Source organism: Oncorhynchus gorbuscha, linkage group LG04 (assembly GCF_021184085.1).
Source record: "Oncorhynchus gorbuscha isolate QuinsamMale2020 ecotype Even-year linkage group LG04, OgorEven_v1.0, whole genome shotgun sequence".
Taxonomy (NCBI): Eukaryota; Metazoa; Chordata; class Actinopteri; order Salmoniformes; family Salmonidae; genus Oncorhynchus; species Oncorhynchus gorbuscha.
The window spans coordinates 67,702,187-67,721,664 of NC_060176.1; the positions used below are offsets into that span (position 1 = coordinate 67,702,187).

A 19,478-nucleotide genomic window follows, 5' to 3' on the forward strand; every position below is an offset into this window, starting at 1 on the left:
GTCCTACAACACAGTCAAGGATCATTGTCTGTTTAACCACATACTACAGTATATTTAGATTTATGGATTGTCTGATTGCTACCCATTTACAGAATCATTTGAGTCTGCCTAAATAAATTGACTGCTTGAAGGATCAGCCCAAGCTGTTGAGCTGGAAGAGTTGGGTCCAGTGGGGGGGGGGCTTGACGAGGCACACACAGGGCTGTACCGTCTCTGGGACAGGTCCAATGCCAAACTGAGATAATCTGAATATAGTTTGATATAAAAGCTTGCACAATGATTAACAGCAACACTACTCACAGATTATGCTTGTGCTGTCCTTGTTGACCTAGAGATTGATGTTCTGTTTAAAGGCTCTATGGGTGGGTGATCAGAGTGCCTTACATGAGCCACTGTATGATATGATGCAAAATTAGTAGCTAGATGGTTCAGGTTAATGAACAAGAACCTTGACCTGGGGTGAAAATGTTCAATAAAGTAAGATTTTTTTTAATGAGATACAAATCAAGAATTATGGGATGCACAACAATAAAAACCCAGTGGAAAATAACAATTTTGTACAAAAACAATTTACAAAACAGGAGGCAATTTCCAGTAGACATAGCTCCACATTGTTGCGCTGATCTATGAATGCTTCCATACATTACACATTAGCTAGTATAAGGCATAGCAGACCAATTTTCAACTAACCTGTTCTTGGTGATACTTTCTTTGTTCTTGATATAGGAGAAAAGTATATCTTATAAAATGTCCAGTTGCAGGTGGTTCTCCCCTAAAAAAATGAATTTTCAAACAGATATTAAATCCACGTTTTGTATCGAGTGAGAAATGCAAATGCCTCTTGCATGTCTGCAGATATTTGTTTTGGTCCCACTGTGTGACGCTCCGTCGCCTACATGTGGCCGTGTCACATCGAAACATCTAGTTCCTGCAAAGCTCTCGGGGAAACACAAGATGCAGATAAAATGGCGAGGGAACTCCTCACTCGGTGCAAACGTGGATTTAATATATTTTTGGAGAACCACCTGCAACTGGACATCGAGAAGATACTGTTCTCCAGAATTGAGAATGACAAAAGTATCGCCAAGAACTGGTTAGTTGAAAATGTACCTGCTATGCTTTAAACTAGCTAATGTATAACTGCTGTATGGAAGCATTCACATATCACCACCGTAACAATGTGGAGCTAGCTCCGCATGTGCCCACAAGCTGGAACTCAACATGCAGTAATCAAGTAAATTCCAGTTGATTGCACTATCCTGAACAGGGACAGGTGGGAATGATTACAGTGATTGGTGTTGAAATGCAATATACTGATTTCAAGTGGGCCTAATTGCCAGAAGAAAAATATCAGGGGAGTCTCCAATGGGGTGACGAGGGTAGAATGTGGCTCATGTTGCCTCTGTGGATGGGCCTGGTCACCTCTTTGTTGGCTGCTGCTCTTCCTTATCATCTCTTGACCTCTTTCCGGTTGAGGCCTAAAGTAATAAGAGACATACTTCAATTTTGTGAGCAACACCATACTCTGGACAATACTGACATATGGCAAACCCTCTCCTGCAGGGACCATTAGATAGTTCACTTTTTTTCCCTTGCCCTACACTTAGGTACCTAATTCAACTAAACACCAAGAACTTGCTCAGTTAAAGGAGGCTAGAACAAAAAATGTGGACTGTCTAGTGGTCCCCCAGGAGAGGGGTGGGAAAATAATGTAGTAGAATGACATTGTTGCTCACTACTGTGGCATCTCCGGGGTCTGCTGTGGCGTCGGCATCTCCGGGGTCTGCTGTGGCGTCGGCATCTCCGGGGTCTGCTGTGGCGTCGGCATCTCCGGGGTCCTTGGGGTACATGATGCCTTCAGCGGTCTCCTTCATTGCCTCATCCTGAGATGGAGATTGATGGGATCAGAGATTACTCGCCATTGCCACTTACAACACTGCCTAGCCCAAAATACCCATTATGCAGTAAACATACCCGCATTGATGGCACTGGGGCCAGGCAATGAGACAGCAATAAACCTTACCATCAGCCAGGGATGCTGTAATGCCTCCTCAATGGTGAGGCGGGCATTGGGGTCCACTCGAAGCAGTTTCTTCACAACATCTTTGGCTAGACATTATTGGATAAGTAAAAAGTAAAAGTAGTAATCAGACAACATTGAATTATCAATACGACTGTAGTAAAGTAGCAAAAGTTGTTTACAAACCCAAGACAGGTGGAATCCATTTCAAATGTATGTTCTCTAGCACACGTATGACAGTGCCAAACATGCATGCAGTACATTTTTAGGTCATTTTGAAGATTTACATTAGTCCCTTACCATCATCGGAGATGCCGTCCCATTTTGATGGAATAAATGTATATATTCCCTGGGTGATCTGATCACTGACAGACAAACCAATTTGTGCATTCGGGTAGAATGGGGGATAGCCTGCCAAACTGAGGGGGAGACAAGTAAACGTCACATAAAAGTATTAACACTTAAGTGAATCTGTGAACAGGAAAACTGTATGTGCTGTTGAAAAGTAATCTTGGCCCAAGTTATTTGCAAATTGATTGAAATAGTTGCATTACAATGCCCTTAGTACACTGATAAGCCTGGAAACATTTAAAGTTGCAACAAAACTATTGGGACAATGGCACTTTTTTGGTCCAATATTCCTAGCACGCAATGATTACATCAAGCATTACACCAAGCTTGTGACGCTACAAACCTGTTGAATGCAGTTGCTGTTTGCGATTCAGATTATTTTGTGCCTAATAGAAATGAATGGTAAATAATGTAGTGTGTCATTTGAGTCTATTGGAAATAGAATGTTTCTAAACACTACTACCATGATTAGGGATATACCTGAATTCCATAATCATGGTAGCATCCACATTAATGTAGTAATGTTTAGAAACATTTTCTTATTTACAATAAAAGTGACTCAAATGACACACTACATTACTTACTATTAATTCATATTGGGCACAAAATAATCTGAAATACAACCAAAACAAACAGCACATGCATCCAACAAGTTTGTAGAGTCACATGCTAGATGTAATCATTGTGTGCTAGGAGTATTGGACCAAATAATTAACCTTTGACTATTTTAATATACATAAGTGAGTTTGTCCCAATACTTTGGTCCCCTAAAATGGGAGGACTGTGTACATAAAGTGTTGTAATTTCTAAATGGTTCACGCAATATGGATGAAAATACCTTCAAATGAAAGCTGACAGTCCTGTATATCTACTAGTCAGAGCAAGCAGCACTTATGTCTGTGATCCTGGCATCAGGAACATGGATCCCTACCACACAAACAGGACGACCCCTAAACTCCAGGCGTCTACAGCCCTGCTGTAGCCCACAGTGACTGCGTCTGTAAACACCTCTGGTGCCAGGTATGTGGGTGTTCCACAAAGGGTCCTCATCAGGGCAGACTCCTCCAGTATCTTGGACTGATTAAAGTCTGTGATCTGTCACAGAGAGAGAGGCCTGTAACTCTTCACTTCAGTGAGGCTATTCAACCAAGCGTTTAGTTTTTTTCCCCCTTCTCCAGATCTAGTGTGTCTAGAGGTCCACTTCAGGAGGACAATGAATAAGTGGATAACTTTATCTACCCTCGCAGTCTTGATCTACCATGATCATGCAATGTCGAAGAAAGACCCACATTGGGATTTGAGAAACCTTACCTTGATGATGCAAACATCGTCGTGAGACGAAAGCAGCACATTTTCAGGTTTGAGGTCTCTGTGGATGATGCCATTGTTGTGAAGGTACTAGTGGAAGGAATGCGAGATAAACCAGCATAAGGAAGCAGTTGAATATCTACTCAAGCGACAGCATCTCCAGTATGAAACAAGATGTGTAAAGGTATGGCGTATTTGGACATTTCAACATCACACCAGAATATATTTAATAAAGCCTACCATGAATTTGCCTGGCTACCCAGACTCATTGCTCCGGCCAATTGCCACACCCACAAGCGTTTGTTTCTTCTCCTCAATGAGTCTGGATTTGAATCCCTCCCCGACCCTTCTAGAACACGAACACATTCAGACCGTCTGACTGGTCCTAGAAATCCAGAGCCAGAACAAGTGGGTAGTGCCGTTTAATATGAGTCATTGGCTTTGATACTCTGGTTAGAGACGATCCAATTGCTTCTGACTTTATTTTGTACAACACCCATAGTCACCACAAACGACCTCAATGATGGCAGATTCAGACTGAAGTATGTAGAAATTGATAAAGCAGCGGAAGCATTCAGTGCGAGTCGTCAGGCAAACCATAAATATCACCATTCTCAAAATTCCGAAGGGAAAAAAATAAAAATACATCAATCCACCCACCTCTACTGCTTTCAACATCTGGTAAAAATATAGCTTGGCAATCGGCTCCTTGATCTGTTGCTTGCTTTTGACCCGGTCGTAAAGTTCTCCACCCTCCATGCTGAAACACACACATGCTATCAGTTGAAACAGAAAACAAAGGGGAAGGGAAATACTATGCTTGTGACAATTATACTTCTTCAGGGAGCTACAGAAATGATTACACGCAACGAAAATGATAATGGTTTCTCATTGATAAAAAGAAAAAAGTGGCTGCTTGAATGAAAAACTAAACTCACAACTCTAAAACAATGTAGTATGAGTCATCTGTTTGGAAGAAGTCTTTTGTTTTGATCAGACAAGGCTGGAAAAGACAGGAGGCAAAAGTTACATAGAAAATTAGCAGGCAAATACTTGAGGACATTTTGATACAAAGTGGTAGAAAAGTGTGATGTCTTGTGGCTTTGTCCAGTAGAAAACATGCATTGAAAATGACTACTTTTATTATATTATTATTTATTATATTACTACTTCTATGGCATTTGATTACCCCAGGGAAAGAAAACATTGTTGGACATGAAGAGCCATTTCTTTACTAGGCTCCTTGGCAGTTATTACACCATAATAAGTTCTAGATATAATACTTACATGGTCAATCTTTTGAAGAATCTGGATCTCTCGTTCTGCACATCGCGTGGCAGTCTATAATTGAACAAAGATGAGTGTTATATTGCAGTAGTTAGTATTCATAAACTAGAAGAGGATGAAAATGGTGATAAGACTTACGCCAACAGATGCCGGGAAATCTTTCTTGTTGATAGTCTTCAAGGCCACCTTTTTGCAAGTGGCCCTCTCAAAAGCCAGCTTCACTTCCCCACACACACCACTGGTATAACAAATCATATTAGAATGTTATTCTGTAATTCAAAACAAAACCATGAGTAACAAGACTTAGTAAAATACACAAGTTAAAATTAATAAAATTCTCACTTACACTCCAATCTTTTTGGTGATCATGTATTTCTCGCTTAACTCTTTGGGTAGGTTGGACTGCTCATCCACCATGAGATCAATGAACACAAACACTATTGAAGGGAGAAAAATCAGTTGAATTGATTATTAATGCAAAGACTAAGGCCGGCATCACCATTAAAGGAATGATGCAGCATACTTAACGTTTAGAGATACATGGATGTAGTGTCATGATGGATAGGGCCTCCTTGATGCTATTTAAGTATCAGTGATCTAAACAGAAATGTATCGAAATAAACCTCTGAAAAAAAGGTACCTTTGTGGCGTTCTTCAGCAAGGGACAACACTGCATTGTTCGCTAGTGGCAACATTTTTCCTTTTCCAATCATTTTACCATCAACAAACGTGCCATTGTTACTGTTGTCAAAGACATAGACAATGTTCTTCTCCTGCAAGGTAAAGATCTGACCGTCATTACGGAGAACACTGATTAACAAAACAATGGTCTCCCTTAAATAAAATACATAGATAGTGGTGAAAAGTTTCATCACCTTACTCTGAATATCCTAAAATGTTTATTGCTGTATGCAGCAAATCTGGACGATTTCCTCAGTATGGGGACATCAAAGGAATAGTTGCATTTAGTGTGCCGGCCAAACCAAGCGTCGTCCTCAACACAGTCTGGAGAAAAAAGTTAAACTGAACCAATCATTTCAATAGAGGCTAAGAGAAGAGAATTCACATATGCTAGTGGAAAAATACAACAAAAAAAAATCTCACTTTCAGCAGGACACATTATTGCGCAATGTGTAAATGAACGGAAATGCTACTGATCTGGAAGACCACTTGAAGAACATTGTGATTACGGATTATGGCGGAAGACCACTTGAAGAACATTGTTATTACGGATTATGGCGGAAGACCACTTGAAGAACATTGTGATTACGGATTATGGCGGAAGACCACTTGAAGAACATTGTGATTACGGATTATCGCGGCTCAGAGGACGATGTTGTAGTGTGCTGCTGCAGTAGTTTTATGATTTGAAATGGTCACACACACTTATTGATCATGGCCGATTTCCCAATAGAACTTTGCCTTACAGGTGTTTTAACAATACATCTTTCCTACAATGGCCGAAAATGTAACATGAGTTTCCCAAAACGCCACACAGAGAAAACGGTTACTTAGTGCGTTGTTTTCTCAGTAGGTGGTAATATCTCCTAGAAAGACATTAACACCTACTGCTGCTAATACTGAAATGGCTTACTCTAATGCTTACCAAATAAAAATGCACAAAACCCCAATTTGGGACATCATTGTGCACATCTTAGGCTACACATCATGAAATATATTGAGAAATTACAGACGGTAGCCTACAAGTAGAAAAATAGAACTCAATTAAACATTAAATGCATTTTAATATGATTGAAATGGGCCTATAGCCTACTGTTTATATTTTTATTCTATCTTTAGCAGAGATCTTGTGTAGAAAGTGATGCGTGAGGTCAAAAAAAAAGCATTAACGACACACTTAGCTATTCTACAAGTGGTAATATATAATAATAATAATAATAATATATGCCATTTAGCAGACGCTTTTATCCAAAGCGACTTACAGTCATGTGTGCATACATTCTACGTATGGGTGGTCCCGGGGATCGAACCCACAACCCTGGCGTTACAAGCGCCATGCTCTACCAACTGAGCTACACAGGACCACCAAGTGGTCTTAGGCAGGCATTAGATTACAAACGCTTTCAAGTGCAACGTTAATAATGATGTTTTGGGAAACAGCTCAGAGATTTAATTATGCTCCTACGAAGGTTCTAACAGTGAACTTAGCCTTAAGATGCTTTTGAGAAACCGTGCCCTGGTCACACTCCACCACATGGGATCAAACTGACCTCAAAAGAATGTTCCAGCACTATTGTGCAAAACGTGATCAGTACAAACTGCAGAAAAACATTTAAAACAACTAAACTGCCTAGCCTAAAGGCATCCTAACCACCCAGGTAATAGGTGCACGCCATGTGGTTGTTGAACTCACTGTGGGCACGGAAGCCTCTCTGCATAGGCAGCAGGAGGCCCCAGGGCTGTGGCTCATGCTCCTCTGGTATGGAGCCCAGGTCCCTAACGGGGATGGTGTCCACTGAACTGACTGTGCCAGACCCAGAGGATGACTGGCTGGCAGAGCCTGGAGCAGAGGAGGAGCTGGAGCCACTCTGGGACTGGGTCGGAGGCTGTGACTGGGTCTGGCTGCAAGCGTCTGGCTGTGACTGGGTCTGGCTGCAAGCGTCTGGCTTCTCTTGGGACATGGTCAATATTTCGCCTCTGTCGTAGTCTATTAAAGTAAATAAACACACCACTCAGGTGATCGACACATCTTTCAAATTTCCAAACAATGTGCCCCACATGTACATAGTCCATCGGTAAATAGCCCACCCAATTTACCTACCTCATCCCCATACTGTTTTTATTTATTTACTTTTCTGCTCTTTTGCACACCAGTATCTCTACCTGCACATGACCATTTGATCATTTCACTCCAGTGTTAATCTGCTAAATTGTATTTATTCGCCTACATCCTCATGCCTTTTGCACACAATGTATATAGACTATTTTCTTTTTCTACGGTGTTATTGACTTCTTTATTGTTTACTCCATATGTAACTCTGTGTTGTTGTCAGTTCACACTGCTATGCTTTATCTTGGCCAGGTCGCAGTTGTAAATGAGAACATGTTCTCAACTAGCCTACCTGGTTAAATAAAGGTGAAATAAATACAAATATTTTTTTTAAATCCGTAAACTTAACAAAGTCCTTATAGCTTGCATGTGAGAATACAAGGCCTACATAGGGCGCCGTGCAGTAGAATATGAATGCATGACAATGATATGAACGAATGATTAGGAATTCACAATGTGCGGTATCTGGAAAATCCATGATCTTGGCAACTCCATAAGTTAGGTGGAATTCATTCACCATGCTCCATCTCTATACAAATACGTTTCTTATCTAACTTATTGCTAACAGTACGTAGTATTATCTGGTAACCGGCCCTCGCTATCCTCACCAAACATGGATAGCTAGCGCAAAACTAAATTAGTTGCACAGGTGTGCCAATTTCCGCAGCTAGCACGTTAACGAAACGACGTGGTTGTTTTGTAGCCGAAGAAATGTGACGGCTCGCTAGCTATAGTGTGTGCAACTGAACTATATTTTAAACATGATATTGATAAGAATGACCATTTAAATACACTTACCGGGATTTCGAATTAATCGCGGCACGTGTAGATTTGCCGGGGAAATTGGACCTCTAGAGACTCATGGGAAATGTTTTGTTTGTTTTTCATTTTACGTCACCTGAATTTTAGCAAGTGAGAAGTTTAGGATTTTCCACGTGATTTTCAGCAGCTAGCTGAGGTTTGCTGCATGGATGTACACATTTGTTGTGGACCATGTCATTTACCATTCTTAGGACAAGTCATTTTTTCCTCATCGAGTTATTAGCAAGTGGCTACATTATTTCGGGAGTTAATAATCAAATGGACCGTGTCACACTTCTGTTTTTCGCAACCTAGCTAACGCTAGCTTTCTGTTCTAGCTAGCTACCATTCCATCGCCGATTGAATGGTTAACCATCAACATGGCAAAGCATAAAACATCTGCAAAAGCTCTTATAATTGAAGATGGTAAGTTGTTAATTCCATAGCAAATCCAGTATAGATACTAAGCTAGCTATAGTAGTTAGTTGATCAGTGACCAGATGACATAGGCTACTTAATAATATTCACATCATTGTATGAGACAACACACATCCCATCTATCTAAGGCAGGGGCACATCTATTCAACGCCATCGAAGAGTGATCAGCGTGTGTTATTAGTGTTAGGTTTAAAATCTGCTGTTTGGCCTAGGTGGTTGTTTGAAATCATGCTGCTGGCATGGTGTTGGATGGCCAGTAGGGGGCACGCCTCCCCCTGGTAAAAGTACTCTGGCACGGTGCTGTCATTTAGTGAGACATTCTGGACTCAGGTCATTACAAATCACATGGCACTTGGAGTAGGGGCATTGGCCCCCACACATCGTCCAACTCTTGTATTTCTCCAATAATGACAACTAGACAGTTTGAAAATTACTATCATCCAAATATGTAACGATATGTCTTATTTCATAGATGAAGTCTGAGAAGATGGTGATGATATGAATCCCTTTTCCTTCAAAGAGTTAATCCGCAGTAAAAACCAAGAGGATTCAGATGAGAAGTACCCAACGCGAAAGGTGCTGATAATTTTAAATGAACCAGTGTTCCATTCAATCCCAGAGATGAACTTTTAAAGCATATGCAAGTAATTTGGTGTTTTGTCATGAAAAATGTCACAGCATAATAATCAAAGTCTGAAAAGATGGTCAGATTATTACTTTTGATGTCATTTTTATGTGAAGGTGACCTACATTCTTACTATTGTATTTTGTGTTATAGGAGGCATATGGGAGCACATTCCTGGCAGAGGGGGAATATACTATCCCAGGCCCTAAGAGCTTTGATCAAGACTTCCAGGGTCACTTTTATGTAGACCCCGCACCGTTTCCTCAGTCTCTGGACAATGAGACAAAGGAGTGGGCTGGGAGTTACCAGCCATCAGCCATTGAGGAGGCACATGAATTTAGACTGTGTGGCACTGCAGCAGCAGACAGCAGCACATGCTCTGGTCAATCTTCCCTGTGCACCGAGGAAGAAGAGGATACTTCCTTATCTGTATGGCAGGTGGATGAAGAATTCTCACCAAAGGCCCCCCAGTACAGGAGTGCACCAGTGAACTATGAGGGAGATGACGAAACATCCATGGCAGAGCTCTCCTACAAGACCAAGAAGAGTAGTACAGAGAATGGCCATAGGGGTCAACAAAAGGTTATTTTCGTATCTCTTTGCTTACAGATGCACTTCCCTTCAAACTGGGTGTCATATGGGTATCAATTAGTTAGTCAGCTAAGTTGCCAAAATTTTCTAAAATAACTTTACATTTTTTTTGGAACATAAGCTTGAAATGAGCATGGTCTAATTGACTCAAACATAATCACAAATGCAAGAAAAGTCAGTTATTTTATCAAATCAACATTTATTTGTGACATGTGCCAAATACAACGGGTGTAGTTAGTGAAATCCTAACTTACAAGCCCTTAAGCAATAATTAAAGAGCAGCAGTAAAATAACAATAATGAAGCTATATACAAGGGGTAGTGGTACAGAGTCAATGTGCAGGGGCACCGGTTAGTCGAGGTAAGTGGTAATATGTACAGTCGTGACCAAAAGTTGAGATAGACACAAATATTAATTTCCACGAAGTTTGCTGCTTCAGTGTCTTCAGATATTTTCGTCAGATGTTACTATGGAATACTGAAGTATAATTACAAGCATTTCATAAGTGTCAGGCTTTTATTGACAATTAGATGAAGTTGATGCAAAGAATCAATATTTGCAGTGTTGACCCTTCTTTTTCAAGACCTCTGAAATCCACCCTGGCATGCTGTCAATTAACTTCTGAGCCACATCCTGACTGATGGCAGCCCATTCTTGCATAATCAATGCTTGGAGTTTGTCAGAATTTGTGGGGTTTTGTTTGTCCACCCGCCTCTTGAGGATTGACCACAAGTTCTCAATGGGATTAAGATCTGGGGAGTTTCCTGGCCATGGACCCAAAATATCGATGTTTTGTTCCCCGAGACACTTAGTTATCACTTTTGCCTTATGGCAAGGTGCTCAATCATGCTGGAAAAGGCATTGTTTGTCACCAAACTCTTCCTGGATGGTTGAGAGAAGTTGCTCTCTGAGGATGTGTTGGTACCATTCCTTATTCATGGCTGTGTTCTTAGGCAAAATTGTGAGTTAGCCCACTCCCTTGGCTGAGAAGCAACCCACACATGAATTCTCTCAGGATGCTTTACTGTTGGCATGACACAGGACTGATGGTGGCGCTCATCTTGTCTTCTCCGGACAAGTTTTTTTCCGGATGCCCCAAACAATAGGAAAGGGGAATCAGAGAAAATGACTTTATCCCAGTCCTCAGCATCCAATCCCTGTACCTTTTGCAGAATATCAGTCTGTCCCTGATGTTTTTCCTGGAGAGAAGAGGCTTCTTTGCTGCCCTTCTTGACACCAGGCCATCCTCCAGAAGTCTTCGTCTCACTGTGCGTGCAGATGTACTCACACCTGCCTGCTGCCATTCCTGAGCAAGCTCTGTACTGGTGGTGCCCCGATCCCGCAGCTGAATCAACTTTAGGAGACGGTCCTGGTGCTTGCTGGACTTTCTTGGGTGCCCTGAAGCCTACTTCAAAACAATTGAACCGCTTTACTTGAAGTTCTTGATGATCTGATAAATGGTTAATTTAGGTGCAATCTTACCCACAGCAATATCCTTGCCTATGAAGCCATTTTGTGCAAAGCAATGATGATGGCACGTGTTTCCTTGCAGGTAACCATGGTTGACAGAGGAAGAACAATGATTCTAAGCACCACCCTCCTTTTGAAGCTTCCAGTCTGTTATTCGAACTCAATCAGCATGACAGAGAAATCTCCAGCCTTGTCCTCTTCAACACTCACACCGGTGTTAACGAGAGAATCACTGACATGATGTCACCTAGTCCTTTTGTGGCAGGGCTGTAATGCAGTGGAAACGTTTTTGGAGTTCAGTTCATTTGCATGGCAAAGAGGGACTTTGCAATTAATTGCAATTCATCTGATCACTCTTCATAACATTCTGGAGTATATGCAAATTGCCATCATACAAACTGAGGCAGCAGACTGAAAATTAATATTTGTCATTCTCAAAACTTTTGGCCACGACTGTACATGTAGGTAGAGTTATTAAAGTGGAACTGAGGCTGCTTATCAATGGTTGTTTTAGCAAAGTTAGCTGGCTAACTCACGGGTCCTACTTTGTAGTATACCCCCCATGTGATTGGCCACAAGTCCTTTATTTTGTATTTTCTGTTTCTCTTTTAAAGCTGAGGGAGGAAAATACGCAGCTCAGGAATAATATTAAATATCTTGTGAAAAAGTCTGAGAAGGATGATCAAAGGTAGGTGGACAGAAGTGATATGGTCTGCTGAGAACAGACCTTGCTGGAGTGTGAGAGGGATTTAGGGGATGGTGTTAAAGCCTGTATAATATTATGTTATGTTATGGCATGGGAGTAAGGCTTTGAATATCACTCTTTAGATGTGTACAATTGACATCTTAAATATACATGTTCATGCTATTTAATGAATGTTTAACCTATGCTCATCATCATGTCTGACTGACCCATTCGACACCTCACAGATGAGTTGCACAAGAGAAGAGTGCAGGGGGAGAGGGAGGCTCATGCTTTAGAGACCATGGTCCACTCCGTAGAGCAGAACCTGCAGTTAATGACCGTATGCACCTGTCCCTCTTTCTCCTACTTCATCAGTTTATCAAGGATTTAAGAATATGTTTTGTTCACTGATCATCTAGAAGATGTGAAATACTGTGCATTCGGAAAGTATTGAGACCCCTTGACTTTTCCCACATTTTGTTATGTTACAGCCTTATTCTAAAATTGATTCAATTGTTTTTTTCCTCCTCAATCTACAGACAATGCCCTATACTGACAAAGCATATATTTTTTCAAATGTATTAAAAATAAAAACTTATCACATTTACATAAGTTTTCAGACCCTTTACTCAGTACTTTGCTGAAGCACCGTTGGCAGTGATTACAGCCTAGAGTCTTCTTGGGTATGATGCTACAAGCTTGACACCTGTATTTGGGAGTTTCTCCCATTCTTCTCTGCAGATCCTCTCAAGCTCTGTCAGATTGGATGGGGAGCGTCGATGCATTGCTATTATCAGGTCTCTCCAGAGATGTTCAATCGGGTTCAAATCCGGGCTCTGGCTGGGCCACTCCAAGACATTCAGAGACATGTCCTGAAGCCACTCCTGCGTTGTCTTGTCCTTGTGTTTAGGGTTGTTGTCCTGTGGCAAGGTTAACGTTCACCCCAGTCTGAGGTCCTGAGCGCTCTGGAGCATGTTTTCATCAAAGATCTCTCTGTACTTTGTTCAGTTCATCTTTCACTTGATCCTGATTAGTCTCCCAGTCTCTGCTGCTGAAAAACATCTCCACAGCATGATGCTGCCACCACCATGCTTCACCGTAGGGATGGTGCCAGATTTCCTCCAGGCGTGATGCTTGGCATTCAGGCCAAAGAGTTTAATCTTGGTTTCATCAGACCAGATAATCTTGTTTCTCATAGTCTGAGAGTCTTTAGGTGCCTTTTGGCAAACTCCAAGCGGGCTGTCATGTGCCTTTTACTGAGGAGTGACTTCCGTCTGATTGGTAGAGATGGTTTTCCTAGAAGGTTCTCCCATCTCCACACAGGAACTGGGCTGGCTGCCATGTGTTTTTTATTGAGGAGTGGCTTCTGTCTGGCCACTACCATAAAGGCCTGATTGGTGGAGTGCTGCAGAGATGGTTGTCCTTCTGGAATGTTCTCCCATCTCTACAGAGGAACACTGGAGCTCTGTCAGAGTGACCATTGGGTTCTTGGTCACCTCCCTGACCAAGACCATTCTCCCCCGATTGCTCAGTTTGGCCAAGTGGCCAGCTCTAGGAATAATCTTGGTGGTTCTAAACTTCTTCCATTTAAGAATGATGGACACTGTGTTCTTGGGGATCTTCAATGCTGCAGACATTTTTTGGTACTCTTCCCCAGATCTATGCCTAGACACAATCCTGTCTCGGAGCTCTACGGTCAATTCCTTCAATCTCATGGTTTGTTTTTTGCTCTGACATGCACTGCCAACTGTGGGACCTTCTATAGACCGGTATGTGCCTTTCCAAATCATGTCCAATCAATTTAATTTGATAGCAAAGGGTCTCAAAAGGTTCTGAATACTTATGTACAGTTGAAGTCGGAAGTTTACATACACCTTAGCCAAATACGTTTAAACTCAGTTTTTCACAATTCTTGACATTTAATCCTAGTAAAAATGCCATGTCTTAGGTCAGTTAGGATCACCACTTATTTTAAGAATGTGAAATGTCAGAATAATAGTAGAGAATGATTTATTGCAGCTTTTTTCTTTTATCACATTCCCAGTTGGTCAGAAGTTTACACACTCAATTAGTATTTGGTAGCATTGCCTTTAAATTGTTTAACTTGGGTCAAACATTTCAGGTAGCCTTCCACAAGCTTCCCACAATAAGTTTTTTGCATTTTGGCCCATTCCTCCTGACAGAACTGGTGTAACTGAGTCAGGTTTGTAGGCCTCCTTGCTCGCACACGCTTTTTCAGTTCTGCCCACACTTTCTATAGGACTGAGGTCAGGGCTTTGTAATGGCCACTCCAATACCTTGACTTTGTTGTCCTTAAGCCATTTTGCCACAACTTTGGAAGTATGCTTGGGGTCATTGTCCATTTGGAAGACTCATTTGCGACCAAGTTTTAACTTCATGACGGATGTCTTGAGATGTTGCTTCAATATATCTACATAATTTTCCGACCTCATGATGCCATCTATTTTGTGAAGTGCACCAGTCCCTCCTGCAGCAAAGCACCCCCACAACATGATGCTGTCACCCCCGTGCTTCACGGTTGGGATGGTGTTCTTCGGGTTGCAAGCCTCCCCCTTTTTCCTCCAAACATAATGGTCATTATGGTCAAACAGTTCTATTTTTGTTTCATCAGAACAGAGGACATTTCTCCAAAAAGTATGATTTTTGTCCCCATGTGCAGTTGCAAACCGTAGTCTGGCTTTTTTATGGCGGTTTTGGAGCAGTGGCTTCTTCCTTGCCGAGCGGCCTTTCCGGTTATGTTGATATAGGACTCATTTTACTGTGGATGTAAATACTTTTGTACCTGTTTCCTCCAGCATCTTCACAAGGTCCTTTGCTGTTGTTCTGGGATTGATTTGCAATTTTCGCACCAAAGTACGTTCATCTCTAGGAGACAATGTGTTTCCTTCCTGAGTGGTTTGACGGCTGCGTGGTCCCATGGTGTTTATACTTGCGTACTATTGTTTGTACAGAAGAAAGTGGTACCTTCAGGCGTTTGGAAATTGCTCCCAAGGATGAACCAGACTTGTGGACGTCTACAATACTTTTTCTGAGGTCTTGGCTGATTTCTTTTGATTTTCCCATGGTGTCAAGCAAAGAGGCACTGAGTTTGAAGGTAAGCCTTGAAATACATCCACAGGTACACCTCCAATTGACTCAAATGATGTCAATTAGCATTTCAGAAGCTTCTAAAGCCATGCCATCATTTTCTGGAATTTTCCAAGCTGTTTAAAGGCAGTCAACTTAGTGTATGTAAACTTCTGACCCACTGGAGTTGTGATAGTGAATTATAAGTGAAATAATATGTCTGTAAACAATTGTTGGAAAAATGACTTGTGTCATGCACAAAGTAGATGTCCTAACTGATTTGCAAAAACTATAGTTTGTTAACAAGAAATTTGTGGATTGGTTGAAAAACGAGTGTTAATGATTCCAACCTAAGTGTATGTAAACTTAAGACAACTGTAAATAAGGTTTGTTTTTTTATTTAATAAATATGCTAAAAATTCTAAAAACCTGTTTCACTTTGTCATTATGGGGTATTGTGTGTGTGTAGATCGATGAAATACATTTAATAAATTTTAGAATAAGGCTATAACAACATGTGGAAAAAGTAAAGTGGTCTGAATACTTTCTAAATGCAATGAATAGCTCACTAAGATTACAAGGAAATGTCATAATTAGTTACTAAATAGAAGTGTGTTGAAATGAAGTCTTATTCATTACTTGGACATTTCCTTCTTGACAGAAACGAGCAGTGAAGGCTGAAAACATTGTTTCAAAACTCAAACAGGAGCTTCATCAATTACAGGTTTGACTCTTACTGGTGTTACTGCATGATTAGCTCCATTGACATATGTTTGCACAGTGTTTCCCCTATATTAATTTAGCAGAGGTGGCCAACGCAGCAAAAAAAAACAGTATTTAAAAGAATATATACATACTGTATATACTACCGTTCAAAAGTTTGGAGTCACTTAAATGTCCTTTCTAAGTGCAGCTCAATAGGGTTGAGATCAGGTGACTATGCTGGCCACTCCATTATAGACAGAACACCAGCTGAATGCTTCTTCCCTAAATATTTGTTGCATAGTTTGGAGCTGTGCTTTGGGTCATTGTCCTGCTGTAGTTGGAAATTGGCTCCAATTAAGCGCCGTCCACAGGGTATTGCATGGTGTTGCAAAATGGAGGGATTACCTTCCTTCTTCAAGATCCTTTTTACCTTGTACAAATCTCCCACTTTACCACCACAACAGCACCCCCAGACGGTCACATTGCCTCCACCATGCTTGACAGAAGGCGTCAAGCACTCCTCCTGCATCTTTTCCTTTTTTTCGTCTCACAAATGTTTTTTGTGATCCGAACACCTCAAACTTTGTCTATCCATAACACTTTTTTTCCAGTCTTCCTCTGTCCAGTGTCTGTGTTCTTTTGCCCATCTTAATCTTTTCTTTTTGTTGGCCAGTCTGAGATATGGCATTTTCTTTGCAACTCTGCGTAGAAGGCCAGCATCTCGGAGTCACCTCTTCACTGTTGACATTGAGACTGGTGTTTTGCGGGTACTATTTTAAAGAAGCTGCCAGTTGAGTACTTGTGAGGCGTCTGTTTCTCAAACTAGACACTCTAATATACTTGTCCTCTTGCTCAGGTGTGCACCGGGGCTCCCACTCCTCTTTCTATACTGGTTAGGGCCAGTTTGCGCTGTTCTGTGAAGGGAGTAGTACACAGTATTGTATAAGATCTTCAGTTTCTTGGCAATTTCTCACATGGAATAGCCTTCATTTCTAAGAACAAGAATAGACTGACGAGTTTCAGAAGAAATTCTTTGTTTCTGGCCATTTTGACCCTGTAATCGAACCCACAAATGCTGATGCTCCAGATACTCAACTAGTCTAAAGAAGGCCATTCTTTAATCAGAACAACAGTTTTCAGTTGTGCTAACATAATTGCAAAAGGATTTTTTTATGATCAATTATCCTTTTAAAATGATCAATTTGGATGAGCTAACACAACATCCCATTGGAACACAGGAGTGATGGTTGCTGATTATGGGCCTGTGTACACCTATGTAGATATTACATAAAACAAATCTGCCGTTTCCAGCTACAATAGTAATTTACAACATTAACAATGGCTACACTGTATTTCTGATCAATTTGATGTTATTTTAATGTACAACAAATTAGCTTGTCTTTCAAAAACAAGGACATTTCTAAGTGACCCTAAACTTTTGAACGATAGTGTACATGCATACATACTGAGTGTACGCAACATTAGGAACACCTGCTCTTTCCTTGGCATAGACTGACCAGGTGATAGATATGATCCCTTATTGATGTCACTTGTTAAATCACGTAAATTGGTGTAGATGAAGGGGAGCGGACAGGTTGAAGAAGGATTTTTAAGCTTGAGACAATTGAGACATGGATTGTGTATGTGTGCCATGCAGAGGTTGAGTGGGCAAGACAAAATATTTAAGTGCCTTTTCAACGGGGTATGGTTGTAGGTACCATGCGTACCGGTTTGAGTGTGTCAAGAACTGCAATGCTGCTGGGTTTTTCACACTAACAGTTTGCCCTGTGTTTCAAGAATGGTACACTACCCAAAGGACATTCAGCCAACTTGATACAACTGTGGGAAGCATTGAAGTCAATGTGGGCCAGCATCCTTGTAGAGTCCATTCCCCACAATTTAAAGCTGTTCGGAAGGCAAAAGGGGGTGCAACTCCATATTAGGAAAATGTTCCTAATGCTTTGTCCACTCAGTGTATGTATGGATGTATGTGTGTATTATTATTATTATTATTATTATTATTATTATTATTTTTTGCCCGAGACAGACATTCAAATGGATAGTTGTTGGCTCAATGACTGGAAGTGTATCTATGGAAACAGCTAGCATGACATTGTGCTAATGCTAGTAGCGCAACCCTTGCCACCACTGCTGAAAAAAAATCCTAGAGGAAACACTGTTGCATGATGTGATACTCTTTATATTGCAGGGCCAAGTAGAGGGGTGCCGGTATGAGAATGAGAGACTTCGAGCTAGAGAGACAGCTGCCTTAAATACAATGAAACATAACGCGCAAGTGGCCTCGGAGTACCTTAACAAAGCAGCACTCAATGCTGAGACTTCCATCAAGTAAGGTTTCTCTTCCATAGTGTCATCTACATACAGATGTGAATACACAGTTCCTCATATTGATTGTGTGGGTATTTGGTAAAATGCAACGTGCAAGTTCAGTTCATAGTGTTTTCTAACCATAATTAAACATTGTGGTATTTGCTCCAAGTTCTATGACCAGGCTTTCGGTTTGATTCTGTCCACAGGAAATTACTTACAGGAGCAGAAACTCTTTGTCTGGTATCTCAACTGCTGCAGTCCATTGACAACATATCTGAGATTCACAATGAAGGCTGATGGGGTTTAAGGAGGCTATAGAATTGAGATCTAGGTCCATCCATCAAGAAACTGGAAAACAATTATGGCGTTTCATTGTCACTCAACATTCCCAGATAATCTAAAGTTGTAGTGTGTGCACTGATTTGTGACAAAATAAGAGATATTGCTTTTTTTTACTTGTACTTAATAAAATGTTTAGTTTTGAACCACTTTAAGAGGCCATTTGAAAACAATATGCTAACAGCTGTATTTAAAGCTGAGGCAAATATGACTGTGACTCAAAGTTGTTTGTGTATTATTTTGTGAGCATTGTTTACACATTTTACACTGCGTATGTTCCACAATCTTTGCTTGAACGTAGTCCTACTATTCGTAGTAGGAATTATCAGGATACTTCCTGTAGCTACTTGTCAGTTAATTGCTTGCTAAGTTTTCCAACTGCTGATACCACTACATTTTTTAACCAGAAATGGTATTGTATCCACTTTTGCTAAGACTGTCAGTCTGGTTAGTAATGAGTGTCTTTGATAGTTGTTAATTGTACTGGTATTACAGTATTAAATCATATGTAAATACATTATTATACTAGGTCAAGTGGACATTTGGCATTCATTTCATTGGTATTCATGAATGTCATGTATACTGTATGTAGCATTTTTTGGGGTTCTGATTGGATAATAGTTATGATGATCCACCAGCCACCACGGTG

The 19,478-nt window shown here is 40.9% G+C and overlaps 2 protein-coding genes and 1 non-coding gene across 4 annotated transcripts; 1 reads left to right on the forward strand and 2 right to left on the reverse strand.

The window, feature by feature from the left end:
* Positions 1–468: 468 nt before the first annotated feature.
* On the reverse strand, positions 469–8,680 carry LOC124034568 (serine/threonine-protein kinase Chk2-like). Its single transcript, XM_046347933.1, has 15 exons — positions 8,556–8,680; positions 7,341–7,634; positions 5,847–5,971; positions 5,607–5,739; positions 5,313–5,403; positions 5,105–5,204; positions 4,967–5,020; positions 4,618–4,682; positions 4,340–4,439; positions 3,683–3,769; positions 3,303–3,466; positions 2,321–2,439; positions 2,024–2,109; positions 1,737–1,883; positions 469–1,478 (listed from the first exon to the last, which is right to left on the reverse strand). The coding sequence occupies exons 2-15, from the start codon at positions 7,606–7,608 to the stop codon at positions 1,419–1,421; spliced, it is 1,599 nt and encodes a 532-aa protein (XP_046203889.1). The 5' UTR covers positions 7,609–7,634; positions 8,556–8,680; the 3' UTR covers positions 469–1,418.
* trnat-ugu lies at positions 6,937–7,014 on the reverse strand. The gene has a single exon. It is a non-coding gene; the product is annotated as a tRNA-Thr (tRNA).
* Positions 8,681–8,759: 79 nt separating the features above from the next.
* Positions 8,760–19,285, forward strand: LOC124034570 (endosome-associated-trafficking regulator 1-like). 2 transcript variants are annotated; one of them, XM_046347934.1, is made up of 5 exons: positions 8,760–8,984; positions 9,469–9,572; positions 9,775–10,203; positions 18,369–18,508; positions 18,697–19,285. In XM_046347934.1, the coding sequence occupies exons 2-5, from the start codon at positions 9,495–9,497 to the stop codon at positions 18,785–18,787; spliced, it is 738 nt and encodes a 245-aa protein (XP_046203890.1). In that variant the 5' UTR covers positions 8,760–8,984; positions 9,469–9,494; the 3' UTR covers positions 18,788–19,285. The 2 variants fall into 2 exon arrangements, with proteins under 2 accessions (XP_046203890.1, XP_046203891.1); XM_046347935.1 differs by lacking the exons at positions 18,369–18,508; positions 18,697–19,285 and adding exons at positions 12,297–12,370; positions 12,613–13,016.
* The last annotated feature ends 193 nt before the right edge of the window (positions 19,286–19,478 follow it).